Source organism: Paramisgurnus dabryanus, chromosome 22 (genome assembly GCF_030506205.2).
Source record: "Paramisgurnus dabryanus chromosome 22, PD_genome_1.1, whole genome shotgun sequence".
In the NCBI taxonomy this organism is placed as follows: Eukaryota; Metazoa; Chordata; class Actinopteri; order Cypriniformes; family Cobitidae; genus Paramisgurnus; species Paramisgurnus dabryanus.
The window spans coordinates 31,907,905-31,935,326 of NC_133358.1; the positions used below are offsets into that span (position 1 = coordinate 31,907,905).

Sequence of the window (27,422 nt, forward strand, 5' to 3'; positions counted from 1 at the left end):
ATTGGTTAAAAATAATTATATTATATAATATTAAAATTATTATATTTAAAATATGTTTAAAAATATAAAAATGCCAAAAAATATATTATTTAAACATATTTTTAAAATATTTAAAATTATATTTGAAAATGTATTTAAAAAATACAACAAATTACCAAAAATATGTTGGTTAAAATAATTTTTTTGTAAACATATTTAAAAATATATTTCAAATTATATTTGAAAATAATTTTTTTAATATACAAAAATGGCCAAAAGATATATGTTTAAAATAATTTTTTGTAAACATATTTGAAAATGTATTTAAAATTATATTTGAAAATAACTTAAAAAAATGGCCAAAAAATATATTGGTGGAAAACAAATATGTAAACATACTTTAAAATTATATTTGAAAATATGTTTCAAAATATAAAAAATGGCCAAAAAATATATACATTTATATTTGAAAATATATATACTTTTGCCGTACAGGATTAAATGTCAACAGGCTTTATCTTTGAAAAATGATGTAAATATAGTAAACAAAATACACTAAGTGCACACACATCAGGGTAAATGAAGGGTGGGATAACTCTGTGGTCACTACTGTCATAATACTCTTTCCTTCCTAAATGGACCACATCCGTACATAAAATCAACAGAACGGAGATTAGATGTCCCTTCCTGTTTCCTCAGCATGTGTGTTAATGGCTCACTGGAGTGTTCAGATCGGATATGTCCCATCTACGGTCCGTGGGGAGCATGGAGTGAGTGCTCGGTGTCTTGTGGGTCAGGTATGCGGACACGCAGTCGACCCTGCACGCGCATGACAGGAGGTCCGGCCTGCGAAAACACGGTCCAGAATCAAACCTGCTCTCTGTCGCCATGTCCAGGTCTGTGAATGTGATGTTTTAAAATCCACATGACATCTTTTCTAAATGTTTCCTTAGATGATAAATGGACCAATAAGATTTCATTGTGGTATCAAAAAAAAACTCAACGCTACAGCACAGCCCCGACAAAATGTGCATTCAATCTATACCATAAAATATTAGTACTGGGACCTGTAACCTTAAAAGTGTCAATGATGGCTTTGTTTAACCTGAATTTTATGTATGTAATTTTATTTTATCTGTCCCCACAGCCGGTTGTGTGTTAAGTGAATGGTCGCCCTGGACTGATTGTAGCGCCTCCTGTGGTGGAGGAGTGTCACTGCGCAGAAAGACCGTTTTACAGGAACCAGAACCTGGGGGTCTGATCTGTCCCGGACCCCTGGAGCAACACACTGCATGCAATACTAACAGCTGCCTGCCTGGTACAACATACACACACACACATATATATATATATATATATATACACACACACACAAACATACGGTATTGTATTTTCATACACACAGCCCATGTGTCATCAAACACACCAAACGCTCATAGCATCTGTCAAACATTACATTATGTGCTATAACTTAACCCACTATTGTCTGTAGTTTTATGCAGACAGAAAATCAATCTACATGTCAGATTTACCGGTATGCCTAATGTTTATTTACTGAATGCTAACAGATGTGTGTAGTCTTACGCATACTATACAGGAGTTGGTGTTTATTAGATTTCTATTTATTGATCTGAAAAGTCTGATGTAAGACCCTTTTTTACATTTACATTTATGCACTTGGCAGGTGCTTTTATCCAGGTGTTCCCTGGGTTCAAACCCATGACATTTTGGCTGCTTATGCAATGCTCTTCCACTAAGTTACATGAGTAATTTTTCAAGGCAAAATTAAAATATACAGGTGATATAAAATAGCAGGTGAATCTAAGCTCAGCTAATTAAATATTCATATTTGCTCTCATACAGTCAAGCTTGTCTTCAGCTGTGATTCACAGACAATATTCTCCAGAAATAAGTTAAATATGAATTGAGAAGACAATGAGTGTTCAGTAATTGTGTGTTCGGATAATAACAGAGAAGAGTGTTTTAGTTGATCGACTCATTTAAATAAACCTGCAGGTGGAATTAAACTCTTTTTCCCTTAAGAGTCATTTAAGCGCTTTGATTCATTTGATTACTATTGAGTGTTAATGAACTTCATTTAAAGCATGCTGTGATCAGACTGTTAAAAGAGTTTTTAGTCTCCTGGGACCTCCTAGATAATTCACTTTCTTCCTCTGTAGAAAACATATGCATTTGGGTCACTGCTTTAAATGAAGTTCACAACCAAAAATCATGTCGTCCCAAACCTTCAAGGTTGATGTTTGCCATACGGTAAATGCATGTGAAGTGGTTCTTGCCATTGCAAACTTCTCTTCTGTAGTACAAGGGATTGTGGGTAATTTAGTCTAAACAGGCATGCATGAATAATTCCCCTTAAATTCATGCATTTGGCATTTAGCTGCAAGTGTCTGTACAATGCAAAAAATGTCTTTCTTACTTACTTCTAGCATTTTCTTGATGAGCAAAATGATCTAAGAACAGAAGTCTAGTTTTTGACAAAATAAAACATAACATTTAAGTAAATTTGTGCTTATTCAAGAAAAATTAGTTTTCTTTTTGCTTGTTTTAAGCACAAATTAAGTGTCTAAAAACTACACTGAAAAAAATATTCATTCAATTTACTAAATTTTTTAAGGTAAGTGGTCGCAATCAGTTTATTTAAGCTACATTTAAACAAAAGTTTTTTGTTTTGTTTTGTTTTTCTAATTTTTTTGTTTTGTTTTGTTTAAATGCAAAAAAATAATTTTCATGAAAAACATTTCTTAGTATTTTTGTCTTGTTTTCAGTTAAAATATCTAAAAATTCTTAAATTAAGATGCTTTTTCTTGATGAGAAAAACGACCCAAGAAAATAAGTCTAGTTTTTAGACAAAACATATCAAATTTAAATGATTTTGTGCATAAAACAAGCAAAAAATCTGCCAATGGGGTAAGCAATTTTTCTTGATTTTTTTTCTTGAATTTAGTGTTTAAGAAAAATGTTCAAGATATTTTTTGCTTAACCAATTGGCAGATTTTTTGCTTATTTTATGCAAAAAAATCACAAAAAAATGTATTCACAAAATATTTTTTGTCTAAAAACTAGACTTATTATCTTGGGTCATTTTGCTCGTCATGATAAAGCATCTTAATTTAAGAATTTTTAGATATTTTAACTGAAAACATGACAAAAATACTAAGAATTAACTGCAAAAAAATGACTTTCTTACTTAGTATTTTTGTCTTTTGTTTTCGGTACAGATTTTTCTTGATGGGCAAAATTATCTAAATACATAAGTGTAGTTTTTAGACAAAAAAACAACATAAAATTTAAATTAATTTGTGCTTTAAACAAGCAAAAAAAAATCTTGAACACTTAATTCAAGAAATATTCAATAAAAAATGTCTTACCCCATTGGCAGATTTTTTGCTTGTTTTAAGCACAAATTCACTTAAATTTTATGTTTTTTTTCCTAAAAACTATTCTTTTCTTTTGTCATTTTGCTCATGAAGAAAATGCATCTTAATGTTTAATATTTGTACTGGAAACAAGAGAAAAAACTAAGAAAGTAATTTTTTTGCAGTTTACAGACACTTGCAGCTATCTGCCAAATGCATGAATGTAATAATGACACAGTGAGCTTGACCTTGTGTAATAATTAGCGTTGAACTTAAGTTGATATTCATGTGGTGCCATCACAGTGTTGACATAACTGTGATGAATGTCTCTGTGTTCCTGTGGTTAGATTGTCCTCGCGGTCAAGAGTTCAGCTCCTGTGCAGGTTTGTGTCCATACAGCTGTGAGGACCTTTGGCCTGAGAATCAATGTGTACCTGTCACCTGCACTCCTGGATGTATCTGTCCCAACGGAGAGGTGAGTAAATGCATCTTGATGGGATGATGCTCAAGAAAATATCTCAGAGATATGGGGCCACACCAGTATCTTGGTTTAAGGACTTCTTGAATTTTTGTATCCATTTGACAAATCACTTTTTACTTTTCTAATCTTTGTAGCTCGCTTTGGATAAATGCTTAAATGTACTTTTTTCTTATCATGATTTGATGTTAATGTTTCATGTTTATGACTTGAGTAACCGTTAAAGTCAAACACAATTCTCAGAATAAATTAAAATAATAGAAATTCTGATCTCTATATAATTATTTCTGAGCACCATATCACATCTCTCAGATGATATTGTATACACATTGTGTATTTACGCATAATAACCGTGCCTTCTGTCTACCTGCAGGTTATGTTGAACGGATCTTGCGTCCCACAATCCGAATGTCCTTGTTCTCCTCTATCTCTCCTGCTGGCTTTTCCCAACATCACTTTGGATATTCAGGATCAGGAAGTTCCCTCTGGAACCATCATACCACACTTGTGCAACTCTTGGTACGTTACGTCTGATTGTCTTTGTTTCTCTGGTGCTGTGGGGTTTATATATTGATTTTGTTGGTAATGGATCTCAGGGTATTTGAGTGAAAGCTGCCGTGGTTATCGGATTGAAAATCAATAACACACGAAACTCAATAAGGGCTTTTATGAGCGCGTCGCAGCTGTGTGTCGTCAAGTGAAATCTTTCCACTGACACACAATATTGGCGAGATGCTTGGAAAGGTCAATCTGACTTTGTTGAAGCAATCTGGTTTTACATATAATGACAACATTACAGTTAAAAGAATTACTATTAAATTAAAGAAATGAATCTGATGAGCTGAGCATCTTTACAATGCAAACACAACTGCATTAAGACTTTAATTTGTTGCATAAAAAAAATAATGCACAGTGAATGACCACATAAATATTTGAAGACAGTCAGATTTATGTGATCACAATCGATTTCTAAACATCTCAGCAGGGCAAACAAAGACAAAAAACAGAGGAAACTACAGTCACTACTACTGTTTCATTAAAGTTAAATGTGCAAACTTGAAATAGACTTGAAATCTGTTTATATATATATATATTTACATTATAATAAAACCAGTTTGCCTACATTTTTTTTTTTTGTATTTGAGGACTAACAAGAACCCCTATTATGCTATTTAAAGGTTTATATTTGCTTTGGGAGTCCCCAGCAACAGATTTACATTCAATATCAACAAGCTACTTTTTTCATAATTTGCATTTAATTTGACCTTATTTCCCAACAATTCTCAAATTATTTGTTCAAAGAATCATCTTGCCAAACTGCTCCTTTGCACGATTAATTTAATTTAATTTCTTTTGCGAGACAATAACTTTATTTATGGTGAACGACCCAAAATGATCCGAATCACTTTTACCCTACGTGAATAAATAATTTTTTTTACAGAAAGACCGACCTGAGACAAACCCAAGAAAATTTGAGTCCGACCCGACGCAGTGGCAATTTGTTTTTTACCCAACTAGACCCAAATGTAAACGGTACATTTGGGTCTTCTGGGGTCCGTTTGGCAAAAACACATTGATTTTAAATGACCTGAGACCCAATGTCGCTAATATTATACCACATATGAAACTTTTAGATCAAACACACTCTGGTCGGACCTCAAGTTTTTGGATGTAAATGGATCTATTTAAGGTTCACTTTCACCTACATTAAATAATATATATATATTATTTTTAAATCCATCATAGGTGCACTTTAAACCTGAAAAGTCTAAAGTATGGTTACATCAACTGTTATCCTGTTTGTTCGCATGTTTATTTCTAATTCTGTATGTGTTTGTGTGTTTATTTCTAGTGTTTGTGATGGTGGCGTCTTCACCTGCACTAATAAGTCATGTGATGGTGAGATCTGTGACCTCATATAAGACACAACACTGATACTGAAGCCAGAGTTACACACGCATGCAAACCCAAAGACAAGAGAAATCACATATGGGCCATTTCACCGAATCCGTGCCATTTGCTTGTTGTAACCGCTCAAAATTGAAGTTAATTTTTTTATTTTTTGTAATACTATGAGGTGGTTTCCCGGACAGGGATTACCTTAAACCAGGACTAGGCCTTAGTTTAATTATTAAATGTTTACTAAAAACATTACTTGTGTGTATTTTGAGGCAAAGGGCACTGATGTATTTTAAGATATTATGTCAGTGTAAGTTGTTTTCAGTTTGGACAGCTCTTACATTTATTTTAGTCCAGGACTAACTAATGCCTAATCCTGGATGAATCTAAACCCTGTCTGGGAAACTTCAACATAATGTCTTGACAGATTGCCACCGATATATTGTAATGGCCCATATGAAAACTTAGAATATCTTAGATGTTTCCCACAAACAGCACTGTGGTTAAATTAAAAGCTTTTTCTCAGATATTTCTCTCCCTCTCAACCTTGCATGTCTTCACTACAGTTTGAAAAAAACTTTTTTGATGCCAAATTTGATCTGCTTTGTATTTTTTCTGTATGCCAAGAACTGTCTGATTTTTATTTCTAGACACATTTGTAATCTGTATGTGTTGTTTGTGTTTTAGTGGACTGTGAGTGGAGTAGCTGGTCATCGTGGAGTTGGTGTTCAGTGTCGTGTGGATCCGGACAGCAGTTTTCCAGTCGGACGGTTCAGAGACAGCGTCAGTACAGTGGGCAGGAGTGTGAGGGTCCCTCATACAGAACCCAAACCTGCAAAGGCCCTGAATGTGGTAAGTAAACATCACACATTATAAGAACTCTTACAGGACATCACACATTATAACCCAATAATCTTTCTGTAGGGTGTCCGGAGGGTGAACGCTGGCTTTGGGGTCTTACCGGATCGGAGCGAGTGTGTGAGAGAGGATGTTTGGATCTTTACCGTCCAGAACCGCTGAACTGCACCGGTCCCGGGTCCACAGATGGGTGTGTGTGTGAAGAGGGACGCTATCGTAACCCGCAGGGCGAGTGTGTGATTCCGGCTCTGTGTCCGTGTGAAGAGGATGATGGAGGAGTTCGAGAGGTATCACGGATCTCACTTTAACTCTTTCCTGCTGTAATTGCTTTTGCGGGTACTGTGTTTATTTATTTTAATGAGTATCGTCATTAGGAGGGTGATTGATTAGTGCTTAAGGCCTTCCAGAAAAACATGTAATTGCTGCCATCAATAATGAACTTAAGTGTTGAGAGCTCGTCTGATTGGACTGCGGTGGCGTCCATTAAAGTGTTTTTGTATGAAGAACATTTAGTGAATGATGCTGATGATGTCACTTCCTGTGGCTGATATTAGTCGGTATAGGCTTGGTTTTAATCCTTAAAATAAACATGAAATAATTCTGTATGCTTAATAAATATTTTTGGTCTTATTGTGCATGAGATTTAGGTGCTGTTAGGCCACATGGGTGTCTGATTTACAATAGCAATTCAGTCATTGTTTCATGTTTGTGTTGTAGGAAATGCTTTCTTAAATCTTGTATAGTAATGCTGTACACTGAGCCTTACACTAAAAATGGTCCTTGTACCTAAATATATCTGAACCCATTTAGAAAAAATTTACATTTTGGACTGGATATTATGTACCTCTGATGTACTCTGTAGGTGACCCATTTAACTTTCAAGCCAGATTATGCATACAGTAGACGGGTGCCCTGGGGCACCAACCAGTAAGGGGGACCAAGGGCTCCAGACTGCAAGTTTTTGAGACAGGACAAGAATTTTTACAATTACTTGCACATGTGCTATCTGCAAATTAGAAATTTCATCTAGTTGTTATTTCATGTTAAAAAAACAACTAGATTGTGAGCCCACAAGTGCGAAGTGGTGGAGATTTAGGCATAGGTGACATGGGCAGCTGCCAAAGACGGCATTTCGCGCTGGGAGCGGTGGCACAATTGACAAAAAAGAACAATGTGGGTACTTTAGCTGATTTGCACGATGCGTCAATAGTTTCATGTCACCATGTGCTCAGTTAATCTACTGATGGCTCTGTGCAGCCCTGCATGAAGTCGAACACATCTCGCTCTGAACCGTGACAATGTGCGGGGTCAATAGACATCCCAGAGATGAGAGATAGAGAGAGAGAAAACCTAATTAATACCAAAACATTATAGATGAGAATAAAGCTCTTGCACATCAATTGCTCAGACTAAGACATCTATATTTTGCTGATGGTTGTACGCTTGTTTCAAATAGAGTTTTTTGGGGTATCTTCAGAATTAGTCAAGGAGGTTGTATGATTCTTTGGTTCTTAACTTCCTATTCTAAAAGTTTAATCAATTGTACATAATGACATGTGCAACAAATGCATAAAGAGTTAAGGGGTGGTTTCCCAGACAGGGATTAGACTAGTCCCAGAGTCTAAAATAAATGTAAGAGCTGTCCAAACTGAAAACAGCTTGCACTGATATAATATCTTAAAATACATCAGTGGCCTTTGTTTTGCCTCAAAATGCACACAAGTAATGTGTTTAGTAAGGCATGTTTGTTAAAACTAGTTATTACACAGCTCTCTGGAATGCTTGATTCTGATTGGTCAGTTGAGACATTTGCAGGTTCGTTATTTTCAAATAATAACCGCTCCAAATTAATAACGCATAGCCGGACTACTTGCACGAGTAAAATCACTCCGCGCCAATAAAGATCAATAAGATCTTTATCTGTTTGGCGCCATCTTGTGACAAACACTGGACAACCACGACAAGACACAGAGAGCTTACTGAGACTGAACTTGACAAAATACAGCATGACAGCTACGAAGCCAACACACAAAAAAATACAGAATGGGCATTAAAACTTCTCAAAGACTGGCTAAAAGAGAAAAAATGGAGACAGACAAGTATGAAGCAGAGGATCTTAATAAGGTATTACGATCATTGTATGCATCTGTGCAAAGCTTCGCGGAAGGATAAAAATGTTAATTTAAAACAAATATGGGAATAAAATGTTTCAAATTCATATTCATGTCCAGTTTTTTTTCTTATGTGGCAAGTAGTCGTGTAATAAGCGGGATAATGTAGAGGCAGCCGGTAGTTATCGGGAAATAAGCCCCTTCAGTGTGATACACTGTTGGGGCTTATTTCCCAATAACTACCGGCTGCCTCTACATTATCCCTTACTTATATTTCCTAAGGTCTAGTCCTGGCTTAATCTAATCCCTGTTCGAGAAACCACCCATAAATCTATTTATTATCAAAGTATTTGTTAGAAAAATGTGAATAACTGCATTGCAGGCTAATTTAGGTTGTGTCCTCCTTACATTTTTTGCTTGTGCTCCTAAAAGTTTCAGTGAGGGGCTACAGTGCATAGTTGGGGGTAATGCATTACAAGTAATGTGCATTAGGTAATAATATTACTTTTCTGAAGTAACAAGTAAAGTAACGCATTACTTTGTGATGTTTTATTAACGTAGTTCATAAATAGCTACTCAAGTGTCACCAGCTATCTACAATCAGCAATCAACATATCTATCAATCAGCACAAAGGCAAACCCCTATATAATCACAGTCAAACTCACTAAGGATTCTCTACAGTCTTCAGAATCCCTCCACCACCCCATCTCCTCTCACTTATCAGGTTACATCCTAAACCAAAGGGGGGAGGAATACTCTGCATTCGGGCCAATTTCCAAGCTCAGATCCCTCCTCCCGGACATCACGCCAAATACGTAACCAATTTAATCCATCCAATAAGTGTGAACTCGTGAAATAAATGTAGACATAATTTTTTTTACTTTTTAGTTTAATTAATTTGATTTTTAAAAAATCATAATGTAGTGAATTAAACTGAATGTAGTTTTGCAGAATTACTTTCTAAATGCAGAACTTTTCAGTCATAAAAAACACCTGCAGGGCCTTAACGAGATCAAGCCTTAGCCAAGTAAGAAAAAGTAACACATAAGTAAAGTGAGCATTACTTTTAGTTATCCAATTAGTTACTTTTTTGGGGAGTAACTTAATATTGTAATGCATTACTTTTAAAAGTAACTGTCCCCAACACTGCCACAGTGCAATAACTAGACCTTTAAAATATATGTGTGAGGGGACTTTAAATGTGATCAACTACATTGTGATAATCCGGGCATGACAGCTATTTTTTGACAATGTTTTGACAGTGTTGCGTAAATGCTTTTGATGTTACATTACAAAAGGCTCTGGCAGTAATGCAGGGAACTACACTAACCTTTTCCACCGGTGGCACTTGCGCTACCAACTTTTTCAGTTACTGGCGCAAAATATGATTTGGTCGCACATATTTTTTTCAAGTTATATTAAGGCGCTCTGGATAATAATGAACAATAATGAAACTGTATTGCATACAGATATGCTTTTTATTTTACTTGCCATCTTTTAAACCACATGCCGCCTTGTTTTCTTAAACGTTGCAGTGTTTCCCACAGATCTGAAATTTACTTGGTGGTGGTAGCCGGTGAAAAGGGCAATTATTACCCACTAACAAATAATGGTCTACTATACATGTGATGTAGAACTAATAATGTGTGACACAACACAATAATTTGATTCATTGAAAATTAATATTAATTTCACATTATATTTCACAAAAGCTGACACTGTTTGTCAAAGCACCACGAAAAGACTTACTGTTTTTGCACTGATATATGAAGCAATTAGACCCCTTTTATCAAACTCAATATAATACAATACTATGTATAGTATATTAATAGACAGTGCAGGTCTATATATTATAAATGTGACTGATGTTATAATGGTTATAATTTCTATTAGAAAGGCACTTTTACTGCTTCTGCTCTATCTTTCTATTTCTCTCTTGCCGATTTAAAAAGCTTAATCCACTCATTATTTCAGATTTAAAAGTCTACTTGCTGTCCCGGTGACAAACTTTACATTGCTTTGCTCGTTCAGTGCAATTGGCTTGACATTAGCATTGCTTTTTGCTACAATCTCTGTCCAAACTTAATAAGGATATGGTTTAAGAAAATATATGGTTAATTAATAATAAGATTATTAAAAAAATGTGAGAAAGAAAAAGCAGCGCGTGGTCGTAACAAGAACCCTCGCCATAGAAACCGGAGGCACGCTGAAACTGCACTCGAGCTTTAGCGCGGTAGCGCTCATGGACGTTTTCCGATCGACTCGGGTTATAAACAAAACATTAATCAGACTTGGGACCCAAAGTAATTAAACTAGGACCTAACCGGACCCGACAGACCATTTAAAACATAAACCCGGAACCATACGAGTCCCGCGTCCTCAGTGAAGAAAGACCTCTGCTCAAGTTCAGAAACAAGGAAGACACTGCGCTTGCGTCGCGTCCCACCCAAATCATTGAGAAACAGCTGAGCACGCAAACGCACACTGATAGGGAGAGACACGACGTGCTTTCACGCAAAATGAAGCCAACGTGTTGATGGCTCAGAGCACGTTATAAAACGTATTCTTAAAATCCACATTTCTGTTTTAATAAATGCTCATAGTAAATCATAGCATATTGTCTAAAACATTAGGTAGCACATTTGCGACCCATTAAAAATTAGGGTCGCAACGGCAGTTCAAAAGGTCGCATATGCGACCATTTTGGTCGCAGTGTAGCTCCCTGCAGTAATGCCAAATAACAATGGATTTGATAAAAGTGTCACTATTGGGATACATGGAGAGATGCTCTGGAGGATACATTTGACCTTCAGCATCCACATACCGGTTAAAAAGCTTTCAAAAAGAGAAGAATCCAATCCATTCTAGAATCAATATAGTTATTTCCCGTATAAAATATCCTGTTTCCTACTTATTTTAACTCAAAATATATGCACTACTAAACTGCTATGGAAAGTGTTGCTAACAGCATTTTTGTTACTTTTAATTTATCTGTTTTATGCAAATATACTTGGCGTCCCGCATACAGTATTATGTAAAGGGAAACTAAATTTAAGATTTAACATTTAACGTTTGTGTATCACAGCCGGGGTCTGAATGGGAGGACGGCTGTCAGTCCTGTCAGTGTGTGAATGGTCAGAAACACTGTCAATCAAACTGTCCTTCACTTCATTGCTCCGAGGTAAGAAATCTATGCCATGTGCCGTTTTTATCCACTTACATTAAAGTCACTTGTTTTTCTAATTTTTTCAGCATATGTTTTCTCAGTTAAACACATTTTCCTCTTGGCGTTTGACACACTGTCTGTCTGAACACATGTCAGTCAGATAAACAGTGGAGAGCTGTTACATCAGAAATGTGTCCTGTGTTAGCATACCAGGTGCTGGAAATAGATTGTCCCGTTGTCCGGGCAACCGCTCTGGTCGGGATTTTTGTCCCAGATGGCTTCTGAGTGATGTCTTGGACCTCAGGAGTCATTAAAGGAGCTCTGTGTGATCTTACAGTCACCTCACTTCTCCACATCTCCTACTGCAAACTACTGAAGATGTGGAGCTCTGTTAAAATTAAAACTATAAATACTTCCTCCAGTTTCCTGAGCTTTTTCTTCATCGGATCCGTGTGAAATTGCTCAATTTGCATTTCCGCTGCTGGCAGAAGTAAATGTCACATTGCACAATAGGAACGTTCCTGTTAGCTCAAAAAAATGAACAAAAATAAACAAGCCAAATATTCTTGTTGTATATTTGAACTGTTTGTTTCTGTGCCATTAACAGCAACAAACAGATTTTTAAAAAAAATATGAAGAAGCATAAACAAGAGTTGAAAACTTGTCCCTCTTTGTTTGGACAAACAGGTCATGTCATCCAAGATCACGCTGTTAAAAATATATCTTAACTCTTTCATCGCCATTGAGAAAACGCTTCCCTGTCAATGACGAGTTTTTACGGCAATCCATATTTCCGCTATTATCCACCAGATGGCGGTTTACCCAATTTATTAAACGTTAAAGCATCTATAGATCCAAATGCTGTAAAAACTCTGTTTTAATCATCACTTCTAATAAAAGTCCTTTACAAAAATGCAATTATTTAATTATTTGCTATTTTTGAAGAAACCTACCCATATTTGAAAGGTGATAAAAGAGAACAAATGAGTTTTTGTTGTTTGTTTGTTTGTTTGAAAGCAGAAGGTCTGTTCTTTCATTTGATATATTGTATGTTTATATATTTAAAGAAAAACATTTTCTGTAAGGCATTAAACTTTTGTGAAAATCATAAACAATGCTGAGGGGTGGCTGGCAACTTAAAAAAAAAATGCTGGTGGTGAAAGAGTTAAAGGGCACATAGGATGGCTATTTTACATGATGTAATATAAGTCTCAGGTCTGCCTAGAATGTATCTGTGAAGTTTCATCTGACAACACCCCACAGATAATTTATTATAGCACGTCCAAAATGCCCTATTTAAGCAAAAACGCATGGTTTTCATGCGTTTACCTAAATGCAAATGAGCTACAGCTCCTCACTCCCTTACATACACACAGTGAACGCTTTTGTTTAAAAATAGATCTGATTCCTGTGAATACAGCCTGAGACAATAGTATATTAATGCTGACAAACACATTAAAAAAAACTTTTGGGTAAAATTAACCAATAATTCAGTGGCCGTGGGTGGGGCTTTATCAGTGTGACATCACATTAACAAAAGAAGCAAAAAAGCATGTCTAATGAGACTGCTTTGGTTTAATAGGGATTAAAAGTAAAGAAGAGGGTGGATTATTTTCACTGGCTATGTTTACATACACAAAATTGTCAATCCGATTGAATTTAATGCGATTGAAGGTTACGACGATACATTTTACATGCACCCTAAACATTGCATTCTAATTAAAAAATATTCATTTACATGTACATTCTATAGAATCCGAACCGAACGTCTGTGCAAGCGCACAGCCAGGGTTGCCAGATTTGCGTATCAGAACCATCCCAAATGGACATTCAAAATTACCCCAAAAGCATCCCAATGACTATTCACAGCCCAATTATCAATAAATAATGAACAAAATACTTTCATCTTTAACCCGCAGAAAAAAACAACTGGTGGAAACAGTAGCTCAAATCTAAACTCGAAAAAAGCAGGGGACTTGGCAACGTCTCGCTGTGGACAACATCTCTCGTAGAGTTCAGGCTTTATCTCTGGATTAAAGTCAAAACGGAGTTGGAGAAAGTTGTTTTTAAGAAGTTTTCAGATATAAGTGATAAAAACACGCTTTTCAAAAGTCACAACGCTATTTTATTGCTTTAAGTAGCCTAATGTTTTTAAAGTACACATAAACGCGGCAGAATGTACATCGCATGACCCCAGTAACCTTACCTTAATAATGCGTGATGCTATTGCCTTGCTATTGCGTGTTTCTGTGATGAGAATCATTTGATATAAGAGTTTAATATAAGACGTGAACTTGAGAACAAATGTTCTGCACATGTGCCCAATGTATTTTTGCATCCGACTGAGAAAATACTACGATTCATGCGTTTACTTTTCTCCTGCGGATCGCATTACAGATCGGAGTACACCACCCCCTTCAATATGATCCGTATTTGCATCCGATCATCCTCAATTGTATTTGATTAAGGTGTTTACATGAAGGCTTTTCAATACGATTGAGCCATCAATACGATTACAAACAGATTATTTGGTTGCATGTAAACACACTGCCAACACACATTTATGTCCAAAAACCGTAAAAGTGAATTTTGCATCATATGTGCCCTTTAATATTTGTGTTAACTTATTAACATTTTTAACTTTTTACAAGCACACTAAATTGTTTATACTGTAAAATGTTTATATAGAAGTTATTTAAAATCTCCCTCAGTTCAATACTAAACTAAACTGGGAGTCATGTAGTGATGTCTGTTCTCCCAGTCAGCATCCATCAATCTCTGGAGACATAAATCACATACACCCGAGTTATTCTGAGCCACCTGACACCACTGACATCATCTGAATCCGTTCACGCTCTCTTCTGTTTACTAGGGTGAAGTGAAGATTCTGGAACCAGGGGTCTGTTGTCCTGTGTGCAGGAGAGAGTATCCAGGTAAAAGTCCACCGCTTCACTAATAGGGAGGTGCGAGCTGAGACTCGCTGATGTTTGTCAGCAGTTTCAGAGTCCCATGTGTGACAGTCACCTGAGATCGTACACATCATTAACCATCCGACGGCTTTCACACGGCCAGACTGCTGCAGACAGCATTTGAGATGGCAAGACATTGTAAATTCTTCACAGTCCGTATCCATTCAGCTGATTTGTAAGATAAAATGCAGACATGCTTAAAAACTCTCCAAGAAAACTCGGCAGTCCGTGCACGATTGGACATCCATACGGGCTAAATGTGATTTAACCAAGTAGGACGTGTTCTTGGATCAACATCCTTGTTGGACCTGAAGCAATTTTCCAACAAAAGATTCAGGAACATAACCATACTTGGCTAAATCATGTTTTTAATAAAAGGTGCACTCAGTAACTTCCCATTTTTTATGTATGACAAATCTAAAAATGAAATACACTCGGATGAGATGACTCTGGTCACATCAATGGCCTGGATGAAGATGACATGACTAGTTGAATGCTACTAACTTTATCTCTAACTCCTCATTACCAGACACTTTCTATTGCAGAGATAAATGACTTATACACACATGGTTTAATCATTCAGAAAACTTGTTTTTGTGTAATGCCCTGATCCAGTTTAGTTTGTTTATAATCTTCTGGAAACTTAGCAAAACTCTTTGTGGTCTCCTCTTGCCCTGTGCTCTTTTAATCTCCTTCTCTTCTGTCCTATTTTCTCCGGTGAACATCACTTTCTCATCTCCAGAGGATCCTGTTGCCGAGTGCCGTCGTTACACTGAGGTCAGGAACATTACCAAGGGCGACTGTCGCCTCGACAACGTGGAGGTCAGCTTCTGTAGAGGGCGCTGCCTTTCCAGAATCGATGTCATTCTTGAGGTGCGCATCAATTCTGCTTTTTTATTTTGCATTCATCATTCGTGACCATGTCTGTGAAATCCAGGATATAGTCTGATAATCTAATGATGAGATGAGATTGATTTCAATGATTTAAGACATGATTTTATTCAGTCAATAGTAAAGATATCAAGATGATATTTTCACAGAATGTGCTCTGCATGTAGGACAAGTTTGTGTTGAAAACAATATGGGTTTGTGGCATTGTTTTCCCAATATGTTATATTGTTTGGAAGTCTGAACAAATACATTGCTTGCATCAGTGTTGTGGAAAGTTACCTTTCAAAGTAATGCATTACAAAATAAAGTTAATCCCAAAAAAGTAACTAATTCCGTTACTTATGCTGCGTTTACACCAACCGCGTTTGAGGCGCCAAAATCGCGTCTACCACGCATAGTTTGCCGCTTAAACAGTTTGAATGCATTCGCGTGTCTAGAGCGACGTCTACTGAGGCAAAATCCATTTCTTGTGGGAGGGGCAAGTGCTTTGCAGTTGTCAGTTTGAAAGATGACTGATGTTGATTGTGCATTTTTGAGAAGGTTACTGGTTTGTATTTGGTAACCTTACTATGGGGGAAAATAAACGGCGCTGGTCGATAAAAGTCATGTGACTCAAAAGTGAAATTTGTATTTACAACTTACCAGGTTGCCCGATGTCCTCACTGCCACTTTTCCAAGCGAGGTCATTTTTATCTCTGTCTCTGTAGAAATAAGAACTTGTGTTGTATAGCTCCGGGTGACTGCTTACGGACAATATCAAGTGTTCCTTCAGGTTGAATGAGTGACTCCAGGCAAGCAGGCTCCTGATTGGTTAGAGGGGCGAAATTCCGTCAAAGTTCAAATTTTTCAACTCAGGCGTCAGCCGCAAATTCGCGTCAAACACAAAATGCACAAAAAGCACCATTCGGGCATACCGCACCAGGCGCTCAATTCGCATGAACTAGACGCGCGAATAAGGCGGAATCGCGCCTTCCACGCCGTGCCAAACGCCTCATTCGCGCGGCGAGACCTTCAGAGGTGCGTCAACGCATCTTCACATTGACTTTACATTAAAATCACTCGCGCTTCATGCCTCTACAGCGGCTGGTGTAAACGCAGCATTAGTTACTTTTCATGGAAAGTAATGCTTATGTTACTTTTTAGTTACTTTTGCGTTACTTTTTTTACTTTGCTGAGGCTTGATCTCTTTGAGGCCTTACAGGTGTTTTTTATGACTGAAAAGTTCTGCATTCAGAAATTGCATATTTCATCACAAAAATGACAAGCTCTGGCTTGCCATCTCAGTTTCACACATAGGCGTGTACGCATAGTAAATAATGTGACTAAGTTTAGTTTAATTCAGTACATACATTTTTTTATCATATTAATTAAACTTAAAAAGTAACTCAAATATTAATGTGTAAAAAAGTAAAAAGTAATGCGTTACTTTACTCATTATTACGTAATGCATGTTACTTGTAATTGCTTGCGTCTTCTATGTAGCTTTGCATGCGTCTTCTTTTGTTAATTTGCAGTGGCGGCCGGTGACTTCTTTTTTTGAGGGCGCTTGATGCAAAGTTCGTCACAACATGTATGTAGCCCGTCATGTGTGTGGTCCGTAATTTCAAAATATGTGTTCAGCGCGTCGAGTGAACCTGTGTGTCTTGTCAAAATAAGCGCTTGCTGCAGACGGGTCTAAAGGATTTATGATAAAAGAGATGCTCACGTTTGCCAGATACTGGCATAATCTCATGTGTAATAAGAGTTTAGTGTTAAGGGAGTGTCTTGCTTGTATTTTGTGAACGTGAGCGTCTCTTTTATCATCAATGGTTTTGACACATGTGCAGCAGGCACTTATTTTGACAAAACACATGATGCACATGGTTAACATGACGCCACAAACACATATTTTGAAAACACGAGCAACACACATGACACTCCGAACACTTATTTTGAATTTGCTTCCCTCGGATAAGCAGTCACGAGCCGCCACTGATAATTTGTCACGTTCAGATCTCAGCGAATGTTCTGTAACTATTTTAAAAACGTGTCTGAGATGTAAAACTTCTGTCACGTTTCCATGGAAACCAGAAATCAGTCTGCTAGGCCGCTCACTCCAGGTTTAAACACTGAATTCGCACCTCTTTCTTCCTCTTTTGTCTTCACATCTGCCCTCTTCTTTCTCGTCTTGCTAATGGCCCCTCGGCTCTTTCCCATTTGTAATTCAATGTAGAGATGCACAAGTCTGCACCTCTAAATTATCCCACGGTTCAGGGCCATCAGAGAGAGAGAGAGAGAGAGGCACAGTGGCATTTAAGCAAATGTAGCGTGAAGACAATTTGGATTGTTATCTATCAGTTTTTCTCTCTTCCTGTTGCCCTTTACCGTTCCCATTGCTCTCATCTCTCGTCTCCCTTTCCTCTTGCCTCATCTGTTTGGCCTCTAATAACATCTCTATCTCTTCTCTCTCTCTTTTAGGAGCCGTACCTCCAGGCATTTTGTGACTGTTGCAGCTACAGGCTGGACCCCCAGAACCCCGTCCGCTTTCTCAGTCTGCAGTGTGCCAGCGGAGACACAGAGCCTGTGGTTCTGCCCGTCATTCACAGCTGCGAGTGTACCAGCTGTCAGGGTGGGTAATGCCAACGGAAACTGTCTGTGGCCAAACCCACGGCTGCGTCTCCGTTTCTGTGTCACTATCATGAGATAATGACTCAGAAAGATTGACCCGCTGTTGGCACACGCGGCGGTTTACGAGGAAAAATGTGTTTACAGAACAAAACTCTCTGAAATACATTTACTCACTTTCCCGTCTGTCCGATGGCCCTTATTATCTGTGTTTCATATTACACCCTCATGCAGTGCCGTTTTAAAGACAAACGGTCTCTAAATACTGATCTGAGTTTGCAATAGCAGGCAGATTGTCATCCTTGTTGTTGTGTATGCCGATGTTAAACCACACCTAATTTCATCAGAGTTGTGCTCTCATTAGCGTTCAGACATTCATCAATCTGACTGATCTTATTACATAATTCAATCACTGGGACTTCACTTAGAGGGGCTGCGTTTTTATCGTACATCATTACAGAGCCATTTGATGCAGATTGATATGTACTGCACTGTCATGGGTGTACATATTGAATATTATCTTACAATATACAAAAAATATTTTTAAGTCCTGTGAGTTTTATGCTTATGCTGTCTGCTAGTTGTGGAATACCCAGTGACTGTTCAGTTTTCTGTGCATTTAATGTGCTGTTGCATTTAAGCTGGAAAATTTGAGTCCATAACTAGATTTCCCAAAATTGGCACTGGTTAAAGTCACCATGAAGCAGAAGAAGCGTTGTCTTCTTTTTTACAGTGTCATGAAATATATCCGAGTAAAACAGCTTTGGGAATTTTTTGAATTCGTCCACCAAGAACCACAAAGATTGGATCGTTGGAAGTAGGGTCATGTCACTAATTGCTAATCGCTGTAATCTTTTCCCGGGCAGAAACAACTATTCCTCGTAACATTCCTCCTTACAGGAAATAATGAGAGGTCTTTTTAAGGAAGGGAAGAGGTTTATGATAAAGGGCACATGAATAAATTAACTTTAAATGTTAGTAGCTTTGGTTTGAGGGGAAACTTTTAAAGAAGATATGAGTCAAGATTCTGCAGGAGGTTAAACAAATCTTATGAATTTCAAAAATGTAAAGCTTGAAAGCACTAAAGAGTCTGCCAAATGCATGAATTTAAACTGTAAAAATGTGCCCCCTTTTTTTTAGGTGGAGACCTGTCGAGACGTTGAATGGCCACTGATGAATGGACAGAATGTCTGGATGTGATGTCCTTTTATTCGTCCGGTCTTACTTGTGTAGCTTGTCATTATATGACTGAATCTTTTCTATTTAATATTTCCCAAAGCTCTACGAGATTTACATTCTGTACAGCCTTTAAATTATGATTTATTACTTATTATTTCAGTCTTTATTATCTTATAAACCTTGTTGTATTTTAATTAAACACTGTATTACACTAGCTCTCCTGAAATATTAGCCTACCAAAGGCTTTAATCTTTGTTATCATAACAGTTAATTACTTTAATAGAGGTTTGTAGCAAATGTGTTATAATAAAAGAGACATTAAGAGATTTCTATGTGATGTAGGTCACCAAAGATTATTAAGAAAATGTCTGTAAGTGCATTTGAGTCAATCTCATGACCAATGTTTGGGGTTAAACATCAAACCTCAAATAAAGAAAACAAACATTTGTTTGCAGTTTTTGTAAGATTCACCCCTGTGGTGTGATGTATGTTCGTGTGCACACTGTGTGAGTTTTTGTGTGTGAGAGAGACAGAGAGAAATGAGAGGCTGGAAGATCTCACTGTGGGATGCCATGCGCTCCTGACTAAATATGGGAAAAACGTTCCGCGCGCCCCCTTGTGAAGCCCGTGAACCCAGTTTCAATCAGTCACGTAACAGATTTTTAAACAGATACCCCCTTTAAAATCAAAACCCCACGCATTTGTGAATCTCATGCCAATTAGGCTGAGATCTCCGGTGTTTTTTGCATTCATCGGAGCACATCTATATAATTGTCACGGCCACGAGGAAAGCCTTTTGTCCGGGAGCGAGTGACGGTGCAGGGAAACCCCACGTTCGCGACTCGTGCATCCACGGTGACGTATCATGTACAGTGTGACAGCGCGACACCCCTGATGGTGGAAAACAAAGCGCAGACGCGTGCGCTGGTGAAGCTGTCAGATGGATAAGGAGCGCGTATCGATGCCGGTGCGCTGCTCGGGAAGTGTTTAGTTTGCTTTTCGTTCGCGACTCATGATTTCTGACTCTTTCCACGACAGCCCGGGGTTGTGACGACATCAAAGATTAGCCTCGTTCACCTGCGAAGACAAAACCCAAACGACATCTCTGACTGCGCGATGAAATGAACTAGGCTATGCCGTTTATTAACGCCATAAACAAGATATTTTTGTTAAGTTTTTAAGTACTGTTTTTTTAAAGTGCAAGGAAACGCTAGTTGGGTATATTACTGTACAGTAGCCTACTGTACGCGTACTCTCTACAATAATCTGTGAATATAGACGGATGCTGACATTGCGCCTTGCGCGTTCATTGTTGTTTTCCACTGGTCACCATCGTTACGGGAAGAGCGCAAGACCTCTTCAGCGACGCGCGCGCGTGAAAATTATCGCGTATTGCTTTTCCAGAAGTGTCGACTATTCCAGAAAAACTGCTTTAATCGGACTGTGGTTAAAGTGTGTTGCCTCACCAGAGCGTTACGGTCCACGAGTTCTGCGCCCCACATGTCACTAAGTAAATTAGTCTGTCACTTTACCGGACAGCGGACCGTTTCTGAAGGGTTACAAAACGTAAACAAACCCTCACGCGCGCGTGGAAATTGGAAACCGTTCTTTGGATACCTCTGATGAAGTGCCCCAGAGCTCGCGCGTCGCCGTGTGGAGCCGCGCGTTGTAGGAGCGCGGCTGGAAGGTCAGTTTGAGCTCGTGACTCTCGGCTGGGCTGAGGCGAGCGCGCAAGGATGCCGGTGAGACGCGGACACGTCGCGCCGCAGAACACTTTTCTGGACACGATCATCAGGAAATTCGAGAGTCAAAGTAAGTTGAAATTATGTTTGTACAGTAGATATATATGAGGTTTGGGGATTTTTTTCTTGGGCGTTACTTGTGGGTACGTGAATATGATATAAATCAAAGTACCACGGTGTACCTCCTCATATGGTACCAGCACAGTGCTGTTGTATAGATAAAACAGGTGTACAGTGCCTCTTATGAAACTGATGTGGCACTGAAATAATATTGAGATATTTAGCAGCAGAGTTTTGGCCCTTGTGCGCAGTTTTTGGAAATGCGCATGATTTTATACATGGTTTGGTATTTGCAATAAATGAAATAGGGTTAGGGTTGCAATGCAGAAATGAAATATCTGTTTAATTTTCTTGCATTGTTAATGCAAATGTCTCTTTATTATAAAATGTTTGTATTTATCACTCTGTATATAATGCTTTATTTAGTTGAAAGTGTCTTTACATACTTGGTTACCTGTTAATTTAATACAGGATATCATTTAATTCAATGGACATTTATGGCAAAATTATGCACTATGAACTCTGCAGTACTCTGATGCAGATGAATGAATCTGATTTTGAAACAGAATATATAGATGCACTTAATCAGTCAATGTACAGTCAATACTTGATCATAACTTCCACATCTTCAATTCTCATGAAGACTCTTGAGACACATCTGTACTCAAGCCATCCTTGTTGTCTTTCAAGAGGCAGCGTCTGTCTCAAAATAAATAGTTTTGTTTCCTGAAGACATCGAACAGCTTATGATGTCTTTGCAAGGAAAAAAATAGTGCTTAGGGTTTACATCAATGATTAAAAGTACCTGTAAAATATCCGCAATAGATACTGTGATCCTTCTTTCCTAAAACCTTTAGGAGTTGTTTTATATTCACAATGCAGTATTGTAGCTGACCCATTCCCAAATACATTTAGACTACTTTTTATGAATTCTGCCTTCGGTATGAGTAATATTAGGGTATAATATGTTGATCCATAATTTATTGCTGATGTATTAATATTACATAGGGTTTTATTATTCATAGATGATAGATACCTTAACAAAATTAAAAAATATATTTAAAAGACATTATTCAGGATACAGAACATCAATTTGAGATCAGACATTTAATTCTCATGATCTTAAATAGGCACACATATTGAATAAGTAAATTTTTTTTATTAAGATATCAGTAATTGACAATAAATACTTAAAGCCTTTGAAAAAGTATTCTGAATGGAGCTCTAAATCTATACAAATGTATATTATTTAGTCAGACGCTAAACAAATCAATATTTTCTCTTTGCATCTTAACCTTAACAGTACCCTTCATCTTGAAGATGGCGCATCTCTCCCTTAGGGGTGCTAAATAATTTATTACTATCCATCAAAACCTAATGAAAGTGCTTATGAAGGGCAAGTATCGGTCAAAAGTCAGATTGCATTGAAATTTATAAAGAGCGTCTAGTGTGAGTTATTATTATCATTCACTGTTTCTCTCCAGGCTGATAGAAATGTTTTATTTTCAACTTTGCATTCACAGAAGACAGATTCAGAAAGAACACAGCGTGCCTCCTATTGTGAGCAAACACCATCATGATAGCCAAATATTAAACATTGAGCGTTTGTTTTTCTTCAGTGCTCTGTAGAGAATGTTAGATGAGAAGAGTAACCCCTAATAAAGGAAGTTAAAATAACTCAGGTTAGATTGTACTTTTTGACCTGTTATCTCAGTCTGGTCGAACCCAATCCAATTTAAAACAAACATAGAGCTGTGAGATGAGGTGAGAAGCAGCAAACACAAGCATCACTGAAGACGCTGCCATAGAGATGTATTTCTCTGGAGAACCGTCTTACTTTGTTTGACCAAGTGTCTGTCGGTCTCTGTCGATCTCTCTTATCTATCTACACTCCAAATAAAGCTTCTGTAAAAGTTTTTGTCGCACTTAAGGTTCTGCAGCATCAACATCTTATCAGCACAATTTCTTTCACACAGCTATATGGTTCTTTAAATATTTAAAGAATTCTTTGTGTTACATCTATCCTCTTTTTATTTTTTATACTTGTTGATGTTTCCCTCTTTCATCTTTTTGTAATTGTATCACTGTAACACAACTACAAAATCATTAAAAGAGGCGCAGAGCTTCATTTTTACTGTGCTCATTGATAAGTTGGAGTATTTCTAGTTTTTTATGTAAAGTCTTGTTTTTCCATTACCATCACCGTGACATCGCTGTTAAGTCATCATCATGGTTGACTTCTGACAGTATTTTGGGATGCACAGTGGTTACTATGACAGAGTCTCTCTCTCGCTCTGGGTGTTGGTGTGTAACAGAGAGCGAGTGACATCACAGTCTTATCACTGCACTGTCAGAGGAGTTTGGTGTGATTAAATTTCACTGTCTTACAGATGTCTGTCCCTGCTCTTTTTTTCTCTCTATTTTTTAATATACACCTAATGAAACACCTACAGTGGGCTCAGGGACCGGACAATATGAAGGTTTATTCAGTGCATCTGTAGTAATGTACCAACCAATAGAGGTGATGCTATACTTGATACCACAGTAGATGTTGAATATTTTTGCTGCAAAATTATTAAATACAACAAGTGGACTTTAATGGTTATCTCATGAATGACATCACAGTAATATTCACTTGATGTGTAGTCGTATGTGTGCATATATTGGCTTTTATAAATTGGTGCATGAATTCAAGCTAAATAAAACCTTTTCAGAGTCTTAATTAACTAAACCGTATACGAGTCGTTTATTTTTAACTCATGTTTTATGTAACGTGAAGCTGTTTTGCACTGATGCTAATCTTACCATTCATTTGTCATACCTGTAGCAGCATATATATGTGTGTGTGTGTGTGTGTGTGTGTGTGTGTGTGTGTGTGTGTGTGTGTGTGTGTGTGTGTGTGTGTGTGTGTGTGTGTGTGTGTGTGTGTGTGTGTGTGTTTGCTTTTGTATATGCATACACACATATGGCGTTGTGCTGTTGTGTGTGTCTTCTGTACTAATTTAAACGTTTTTCCCAAGTGCCTTTCTGCAAGACAAGCTGTCAGGAGCAGAAATAAACCAACACCTAAATAAAACCTAAACACACACACACACACACACACACACAATTAACTGGTCTCTCTCTCGCTCTCTCTCTCTCTCTCTCTCTCTCTCTCTCTCTCTCTCTCTCCTCATTAAATTGCACAAAGAGGATTTGCAACTTCCCTTTGCAATTTTCTTTCAGGTGTTCGTCTCTGTTAAAGGCATTGTTCTGTTTTCTCTGGAGGTTTGTTCTTTCTCAGATAAAAGCCGAGTTCACTTTCTTCTATTCAAATCATCTCGCGTCTCTTTGATTCTTTGCAATTTCCGATCTGCCGTGTGTGAGAAAAGCTTTATAATCACTGATAAGATTGGATGATTTGATTTGACCGGCCTGAAGACAACGAGAAAAATATGATTTATGCTGAATATTTGAAAGATACATTCAAAGGCACAGTACTTCCTAAAACTGAAGCAATAATTCATTATTTACTCATCCTCGTGTTGTTGTTTTCAGGAAACATTAAAGCAGTGGTTCTCAAACTGGGAGCCCTGAGATTGTGCCAGAGGCCCCAGTGTTATGACATTTTCTAAAATACATTAATTCTGTATAATTATACCTCAGAAAAAAATAAGGCTACTAACCAACAGCACTACATTTTATATTTTAAATGAAATGTTTTGTTTCATGCAAATTTTATCTTTAACAATGTTTTATGTCATAAATTTTCTTTTTAATGAAGGGCACAAGTGGGGGCCCTCGTATAAAAGGGGCACCACACGGCAAAAAAGTTTGAGAAGCACTGCATTAAAGGATATTAGGCAGAATGTTTCACATGGTCCTTTTTATTTAATGAACCCGAAACATAAAAAAACATCATATAAAAAGTCACTTTACATTATATTTGTATTACATTGCATGAGAAAACCATAATTTACAAGGATTATATGCAAACTTAGATTTAAAAAAATATATAATTTTATTTCATGGCTCAGCATCTCTCTTTTTTTCTCTGTAGCATCTTTCAATACTGTAGGTTCATTAAAAAACCTTATCAAGAATCAGTTTCGGCTTTATAGGGTGTGTTGAGTCCATCTGATTTTTTTAAGTTCATCTAACAAACTTAAAAGTTGAATTGTGTTTTGTATTCATATGCTGTATGCCCTCCTCCTGGTGTGGATAATTGAGAACTTCAGGCTTGTTTTCTTGTTCTCATTCATCATCTTGCAATTTGCAGTTTCTTTATCTCCTTCTATCTTTTTGACTTTTATTGCTAACGGTGTTGGACGGGCGACCGGTGACTGGTGCACGATGTGAAGCTCGTCACAACATGTATGTGTGTGGCTTATCATGTCAAAATATGTGTTTGGAATGTCATGTGACCTATGTGCATCATGCCTCAAAATACGTGCCTGTTGGAGGCGTTTCGGGGGGTTTATGACAAAAGTGAGTGTCTTGAGAGTATCTTAGTCTGAACTTTCATCATAAACCTTTTCGACGCATGAAATGACGCATGATGCACATGGTTCACATGACACAACAAACTCATATTTTGATGCTCCAAACACATATTTTGAATTCGCGCCCCTTGGAAGAGAAGTCTTTGGAGGTCATCTTTCTTTACATGCACAATATACACTTGGCTATGTTAACCAGCCTTTACTGATGTATTTTTATATACCTGTTCACCCCGTGCAACACTAATCTGTTGTGTAATAGTGTCTCTTTCATTTCTGATCATGCTAATGACGCAGATTCTTTGAAGTTCTGTCTTCTGTTAGTTCGTGGAAAGACCCAGACAGCTGATACAGTAGATCATCCATAGTCTCAGACGTCACATATCACTGACTGAACATCTGATGCGTAAAACACTTCTGGAGTTCTGATCTCAATCTTATTGTCACATTATTTATCAGCTGAATTGTTATTGGTTGCTTTACATGTTAGTCAAACTGGGTCTTGGGCGGTTCTTGGCCAATAAAAGCTGCTTTGGAGTCCAGACCTCCTGCCTTCAGTTGTGTGAGATGAGAACAAACCTCTAATGGCAATTTGTCATCAGTAACGTTTCCATGACGGAGATTAGATTTGTGAGCAGTTAAAGCCCAGCCAACATCACAGTTCAGCTTCAAAATGAGCTTCTGCTTGTGCTCACAGTAAAATATAACAGTGTTATGTTGTAATACGACAGGAGAGAGCAGGTGCCATCGTGTTTATATTTACAGTAAATAAAGAATTGAAATGCATCGTGGCGTTTCTGTTATTATATGCTGTGTTAGCTGTAGGAATCAATTATACTGATAAAATATATAGAAATTTAAGCATTATATCTTCCAACAGACTGACAATAAATGCATTTATTATATTAGTGATATGTTTAAGAAGTGAGTCTTGTTAAACACGTGGCATTTTCTATAGCTGTGAATGCTGTGAATCCCATCTGTAACACTCCATCAAAATATCAAAAGTCATGTAAATGTTAAAAGCTTTCAAAGAGAGCAAAGTGCCCTCATATCCAGCACTAGATGAAGCATTTCTGTGATCAAACGTCACCTCTGTATTCAACATTTAAACTTTCACCTTTACAGGAGATCTCTCTGGCGACCCGTAAAACGTCTGTCATTTACTCAAGACTCAAGCGTGTTTTAAAAACGCCATAGCATCCATCAGGTTAAAGCAGTGTTAAGATAAATGCAGGTGACTCAACTTCTGCTGGAGGAGATTTCTTTTTCACAACTGTCAATAACATTCCTCTCAGCTTTCTGGCTGGTTAAAGATGCTGGGATTTCTTACTTTCACAACTACATTTTAGTCAAATCAAATGAGTCACGTGACATGTTGGCCAATTGTCTCGATTATTGTGAAACAGATACGCAGATAGCACAGTAAATGTGTTGTTTACCGGTAATAAAAATTCTGCTTTACTGTGGTATCTAGGGTTGCTCAGATATTCAATTTTATTTTTATAGAGTGTTGCACAATTGTTTAATTGTTTCAAAGCAGCTTTACATTAATAAAAGCAGGAGAAAACACAGAAAAATCAGGGCGTACTATCGAGCGTTGTAATACTGTAACGTATAAAAGAGATTT

At 37.4% G+C, this 27,422-nt stretch overlaps 2 protein-coding genes across 2 annotated transcripts in view; both read left to right on the plus strand.

Moving 5' to 3' along the window:
- LOC135740502 (SCO-spondin) overlaps nt 1–18,345 on the plus strand; it is a 96,382-nt gene extending 78,037 nt beyond the window's left edge. Inside the window, exons 95-105 of the mRNA XM_073813138.1 lie at nt 679–875; nt 1,127–1,297; nt 3,704–3,831; nt 4,208–4,353; nt 5,687–5,733; nt 6,421–6,585; nt 6,658–6,878; nt 11,789–11,884; nt 14,742–14,802; nt 15,581–15,711; nt 18,187–18,345. Coding sequence (XP_073669239.1) covers nt 679–875; nt 1,127–1,297; nt 3,704–3,831; nt 4,208–4,353; nt 5,687–5,733; nt 6,421–6,585; nt 6,658–6,878; nt 11,789–11,884; nt 14,742–14,802; nt 15,581–15,711; nt 18,187–18,345 — 1,522 coding nt within the window. The remainder of the gene's footprint in view (nt 1–678; nt 876–1,126; nt 1,298–3,703; nt 3,832–4,207; nt 4,354–5,686; nt 5,734–6,420; nt 6,586–6,657; nt 6,879–11,788; nt 11,885–14,741; nt 14,803–15,580; nt 15,712–18,186) is intronic.
- A 2,290-nt stretch (nt 18,346–20,635) lies between these two features.
- kcnh2b (potassium voltage-gated channel, subfamily H (eag-related), member 2b) overlaps nt 20,636–27,422 on the plus strand; it is a 169,662-nt gene continuing 162,875 nt past the window's right edge. Inside the window, exon 1 of the mRNA XM_065258890.2 lies at nt 20,636–21,324. Coding sequence (XP_065114962.1) covers nt 21,249–21,324 — 76 coding nt within the window. The 5' untranslated portion in view covers nt 20,636–21,248. The remainder of the gene's footprint in view (nt 21,325–27,422) is intronic.